Consider the following 6,216-nt stretch of genomic DNA (forward strand, 5'->3'; position numbering starts at 1 on the left):
GTAACCACCCCCTCCTAGACTAAACACTCATAGAATCAAACAGATTTCAATTTCCTAAAGATTGTGTAGGCCAGTTAATTGCACTGTGTGTGTTTTTATTGTTTTTCCATTCATTTACCTGCCAATTTATCTGTTAATGCATTTGTTTGTTCATTTATGTGGTTACGTTTCTATATCTGTTTTTATTAGTGTCTTTATTTATTTTTATTTTGGGGTGGAGGGGAGACATTTCAGTAATGAGTACACAGTATAAATAAATGTACGAGCATTAGATTATTGTAACCTACAAAAAAACTACAAATACTATAATAGAATATCCTGAATAGTCTTTTTTTCCCAGTCAATTTACAGTAGAGGTTGAATTTACGTACTAAGTCGATCGGTAACCCTTTTCCCGTGACTGTGACCAAGTTCAGGCCCTAACAGCCAGTCTGTGTCTTGGGACCTAAGCAGAGTGCTAACACATATACGCCTTCCGTACCAGTGATTTAAACTAACACTGCTGCCTCACAACTCAACACAAAGGACTCCGCAAACGCATTGTGCAATTCCCAAGAAAGCCGCCCACAGACATTTCTACAGCGTGTCTGGCGACGAGCAGCTCGACAGTGTGTCAGAACTCGCTTGGAAGGCGGACAGTTTGTGCTGCTACGCCAAGGACAGGAAGTGCTCGCGGAGGGACAGGAAGTGCTCACCGCTGCAGTAGTCGAGGCTGGAACTGAGATAATGCCATTGTGTAAGCAAGCTGAGTGACCTCTCCCTGAGCGCGGAGCCCAGAGGCTGGCGTCGAGCGCCCTGGCCCCCACCCATCACCAGACTCCCCAGGCACGGGGGGGTGGGGGGGTGTTGGGAGGAGGGGACGCGGAGCGTGTCACCCGCCCAACCCCCCCCTCCCACTTCTCCTTTGGGCGGACTCTGAACTTCACCTTGTAGAGGAAATGTGGCCACGACTCCAGACATGATGACTTCTCCGATCAAACGAGCCTTTTCTCTCTCACGCATACAAGGAGTCATGTCCACACACACACACACAGGTGCATGCGCACTCCCACACACGCTGCCACACACACTCTAATGGGACCACAGGGAGAAACCGTATCAGTTCAATATGGTAACACCAGATGACAGTATTATAGCTCAGATCCTGTCCTTGTGCTTGGCTAGGGCAATAAAAGACCCCGCATCCCTTACCCCCACCCAACACAAACACACACACACACACACACACCCCACCCAGAAGCGGGTCAGCCAGTGTGCACCGGAGCCCGTGCTTGTATCGGGACGGGGGCACGGAGGGGTTGCATAAGCATCTCTCATATTTCTGTCAGCCCTCTTTGACCTGCCAGAGGAAAGCCTCGGGTCCGACGCGCCGCTTCTGACTGGTTTTGCAGGGCACGATGGCAACGGCCGAGGACAGACAAAGAAAAGGCAAGAGCCGGCGGGTTAAGCCCCGCCGATAGCCACAGGGACCCCCGCAGACTCTGGCCGGTGTTTCCATTCCTGACCTCTGCATACACGGCTTGTTTCTCGACTGCTTCTTAAAATATTCAAACAGTGTCAGATGGGTGTGCTGATACTGAACAGGGTCATCTGGCCACAGCTCATTCAGTCCACGGTAACTCTCTCACCGCTCCCCGTTCTCCCGTTTTATCTCAGTCAGGGACCCGGCGCCGGTGTCACCGGGTGAGGCACAATGTTCCGTCATTACATTATTTGTCGAGGAGGGGATCTCATACGGTCGTGTCTGGCCTCAGCTAAAAAAGAAGAAGTGATTTTTCTGAAGTTTGAAATACTTCCTAAAATTGCCATGTTCAAACATATTCACTTCTTTTTATTCATAATTTTCAGTGCAAACATACTTTTTCATTGACTGGGGGATTCAATTTACACTTACGTTCTTGCACATATTTTGTGTGGAGGAGAGCATTGTAGAGACGGCTTGTGTGGTTTGCACCTGTGAATGAGTTCACCTGAAACAGGACCGTAGAAAAACATGAGGTGTTATGCATCCTGGGGAAACTCTTATTAGTCGAAAACCCTATCATAACAGAACAAAAGCAATATGCTTTTTGTTTTTTATTGGTGACGAGTAATGATTGAATGGGATTTCAATAAAAGACTGCCGTCGGACAACCTTGTCTTGGTCCCTCAGTACGCACCACAGTAATGAACGTGATCTCACAGCGCATGTCGTGGTTATCGGCTGTCGTGGGGGAGATTAACGTCTGTTTGTGAAATGAAAGTAAACATCTGAAAATGAAAGTACAAAATGAAAACTCAAAAATGTCTATGGGTGACGTGAAAGTAAACGTCTGTGTGAAAATGTAAATAGTCAGGGTAAAGTTTATGGTTAGGAATAATGTTAAGGGATATATTGAGAGATAGGTCATAGTCAAGGTTAAGGGTTAGCATCAAGAGTTAGGATTCTTTTTAAGGTTAGGTATTAATTCTGAATGGTTATGGTAAGGGATAACATTTTGGAGTGGGTTAAAATGAGAGGAATGGAAAATGGTGGTAGACATACTAAAAATAACATTTAGGGATTTGACCCTTAGTTCCTTTGGAGTCAAAGTCTGTGGGTTAACTGGCCACTGACTAAAGACATATGGCCGGTTTTCATGTCATATATAGACGTTTTCCCACCTGAATATACATTTAATATGGAGCCCTATGTGGCGTGTGAACTGGCTCCAGTAATCATCACTTCTTGTGGCCCCTGTGTACCCTTTAACAGTGATGCAGCACTTCTTACAACAAGAGCCAATTGATGGGTGTTCATTTAATCTCGACTGTTCGCAAATATAGTGTATTCACCACCATCCCGTATACGAATGTATAATCCCCAGTTAACGCGTCTTTTGATCAACCTAATTTACATCCAGCCACGGTCTTTGACTGTGAACGCTGACAGACTCCGTCAAAATGATGTAGCACTATAGAAAAAACATCTCATACATAAACCTGAACTTCCAGTTACGAATCTATCATCCCAATACACAGATGAAAGAGTCCATGTGTATTTGACCAACGCCTGAGAAACTTCTACGAGTGAACGTGACTTCAAGTACAGGTGGTAAGCGAGACCTTAAACATTACGAGCATTTAAAGCAATGGTGAATGCGTCTCGCGCCACAGCCTAATATTGCGTTGTGCATTAGTAGGGCGATGTAGTTATGGACATTTTTTATATCAAATATAGCAAACTTATTTTCCTATAAAATAGTCTAATGTTATATTTGATAACCGCATGCTTTTTCCTATATAATAATTATTCTAGTTCTGGTAGTTTTGAGTTCCTAAAAGAAAGAGTATAATTTTCAGGAGACAGTGTTGGCCACCACGGGTGGTATTGCGCTCCCAACAAGGGTGGAAGGCGGGATACTTGAAACTTTTTACACCTCTGTGGTAATGGACACACCCACCCTATTGTGATTGGTTGTCTATATGCCCTTATAATATCTCCACCTCAGGGAAAGATAGTCAGTCAGTTCTAGTTTAGTCAGCTTCTGGCTATTATCTAACAGTGGCGAATATTTTCCATTCAGCTTCAGTCTGGACTTGTTACTCTTGCGTTTTTAACTTTAATTTTAAATTACAAGTCCACAGTACGTTGCACTTCTGATCTTCGTTTGTTTGCGCGACTTGCTACCCGGTCGGTGTCGATAGCTCGCAGCTGGACAGAGATGAGTAGTCCCGATGCGGGTTACGCCAGCGACGATCAGACCCAGGCTAGGTGCGCGTTGTCAGTCATGATGCCTGGAATGGGACACTGTCAATGGGCAGACCCCCTGAGCCCTTTGGGAGACACCAAAGGAAAGAGCGAGTCGTGTGCTTCCAGCTCCGGGAACCAGAATCGCGGGAAGACTGAGCCGCGGATCCGGCGACCCATGAATGCGTTTATGGTGTGGGCAAAGGATGAGCGCAAGCGACTGGCACAACAAAATCCGGACCTGCACAATGCGGAGTTGAGCAAAATGTTGGGTAAGACAATACAAACACATAGTAGTTTAAACTGATCGTATAAGCCGGTATTTATAAAGACCATGTGCATTTCATATGAAGTATTTCCATAATAATAAGTGACCAAAAGCTTAGAGAATTATCAATTTAAGCAGACTGTTGTAATTACGCGAAAGCATAATCCATCTTTTTTTTGCCTAATTACGATTTTATGCCTACTTTATTTTATTTTGAATGCACAGAGCATAATTCCCTTCAAACCAAACCAACTGCACTTACTCAGGCTATTGACATAATTTGAGTAGGCAACTAGGATAATATAATTTCCAAATTATATAATATAATAGACCTAAATGTAGAGCTAATATAATTTTGAAATGAGCCACAACAATGACTGCTTTTGATCAGGAATACTATGGCCTAGTGATGTCATGAAATCCCTGTTCTCCGGTTGTTACTAAATTGGCAATGAGCTATTTCGGTGCACATCACCAGACCACATGCCTGATGTCACTGTGTGACTAAACTGATCTCTGTTCTTGATCTGCAGGGAAGTCGTGGAAAGCCCTCCCTGTGTCTGAGAAGCGTCCCTTCGTCGAAGAGGCCGAGAGGCTCCGCGTTCAGCACATGCAGGACCATCCCAACTACAAGTACAGGCCACGGCGGCGGAAGCAGGTGAAGAGGATTAAACGCCTGGACTCAGGGTTCCTGGTCCACGGCGTGTCCGACCACCAGAGCAACTCCCTGGGCGTGGACGGCCGGGTGTGCATGGAGGGCCTCGGACTGGGCTACCACCACGAGCATGGCTACCAGGTGTCTCCCCAGTCCCTCGGACACTACCGCGACGCCCAGGCCCTCGGGGGGCCTTCCTACGAGCCCTACAACCTGCCCACCCCGGACACGTCCCCCCTGGACGCGGTGGAGAACGACTCCATGTTCTTCCCCGGCCACTCTCAGGAGGAGTGCCACGTGATGCAGGGGTACGCCTACCACACCCAGGGGGCAGAGTACCCCCAGGACCCCCACCCTAACCACCATGCCAACCCCATGCTCCACAGACACTTCTCGCCCCCAAGCGAGCAGCAGCAACAGGTCTCCCAGGCCGGCCCCGTCCCCCCCACCTTCAACCAGCTGGCCATGTATTACAGCCAGCACTGCAGCCCCAGCCACTCCAAGCGACACCTAGGCCACGGGGCAGGACAGCTCTCCCCTCCCCCAGACTCCCACCCTCATTCTGGAGACCAGGTGGATCAGATGCACCCCTCAGAGCTGATAGGGGAGCTGGACCGCAGTGAGTTTGAGCAGTACCTGAACTCCTCCAGACCCGGGGACATGACAGGCGTGTCTTACGGGGCGCACGAGGCCAACATGCAGGGACCCGAGAGCCTGATATCCTCTGTGCTGTCCGACGCCAGCACAGTGTTCTACTGCAACTACAACTCCTAACCTTCTGTTCTGCTGCCTAGTGTTGAAACTATCACAGCACATAACCCGACCTCAAATGTCTCTCCGTCTTCTTTGTCTATTTTTGTCCTCTGTCTCTCCCTCTTCTGCCTCTCTCTCAGTCTCTCTCTTTCTTTCTCTTTCATTTGGAGACCAGTGGGAACAGTGAGAGCTCTTTAATTTTAGGGTTTAAATGCAGTATGTTGTTTTGTGTGTGTGTGAAGGACGTTCAATGTGAGCCGAGAAGCCGTAGAAAGTTTTGAATTGTGTTAACGATTGTTCACATGCTGGTTTCAGACTTTTTTGTTGTTCCCTTCTTTTTTTGAAGAGGAAACATTTTGTGATATTAAATAATGTACAGTTACTATTATTGAAGGCTTTATGTATAGATGTTTTTATACTTTTGCACTTTTGAAAAATAAAGTTTTGAACCAAAAGGAAGGTTTCCTTTATGTTTTTTTTGGTTGAAGTTGTTTACATCACTTGTTATATTAACACAGAAATTATTATTTTAAAGCACCTGCTTAATAATAGGCACATTTAGTTATTTGTATTGCTTTTAAAATGTGTTCAAACTTTATTATCCATCAGACGAATAACATTCATAAAGGTTTACATTAGTAGTTTCCCAATTTATTTCATGACCAAAGTATATGATCTATATAACCCTTACCCTATATTATATGTGAAAAATCATCAGCACACCTTCAATTTAAAGCCATTTGTACATTTATATTTGAAGGTACAGTGTATAATGGCAGTGTTGAACAACACTGTGGAGAGTCTCACCTGGTAACAGAGTTAGTCAACAGT

At 45.8% G+C, this 6,216-nt stretch overlaps 1 protein-coding gene across 1 annotated transcript; it reads left to right on the plus strand.

Annotated features, from left to right (window-relative positions):
• The first annotated feature begins 3,495 nt into the window (after positions 1 to 3,495).
• Positions 3,496 to 5,829, plus strand: sox17 (SRY-box transcription factor 17). The gene is made up of 2 exons (XM_010885549.3): positions 3,496 to 3,981; positions 4,511 to 5,829. Exons 1-2 carry the CDS (start codon positions 3,684 to 3,686, stop codon positions 5,404 to 5,406), a joined length of 1,194 nt encoding a protein of 397 aa, XP_010883851.1. The 5' UTR covers positions 3,496 to 3,683; the 3' UTR covers positions 5,407 to 5,829.
• The last annotated feature ends 387 nt before the right edge of the window (positions 5,830 to 6,216 follow it).

Source organism: Esox lucius, chromosome 21 (genome assembly GCF_011004845.1).
Source record: "Esox lucius isolate fEsoLuc1 chromosome 21, fEsoLuc1.pri, whole genome shotgun sequence".
Classification (NCBI taxonomy): domain Eukaryota; kingdom Metazoa; phylum Chordata; class Actinopteri; order Esociformes; family Esocidae; genus Esox; species Esox lucius.

Excerpts from the sequence above, each read along its gene's own strand:
- sox17 (XM_010885549.3), top strand. The coding sequence starts at position 3,684 with ATGAGTAGTCCCGATGCGGGTTACGCCAGCGACGATCAGACCCAGGCT. Across the intron at positions 3,982-4,510 it reads GGAGTTGAGCAAAATGTTGG|GGAAGTCGTGGAAAGCCCTC; the intron begins GTAAGACAATAC and ends CTTGATCTGCAG.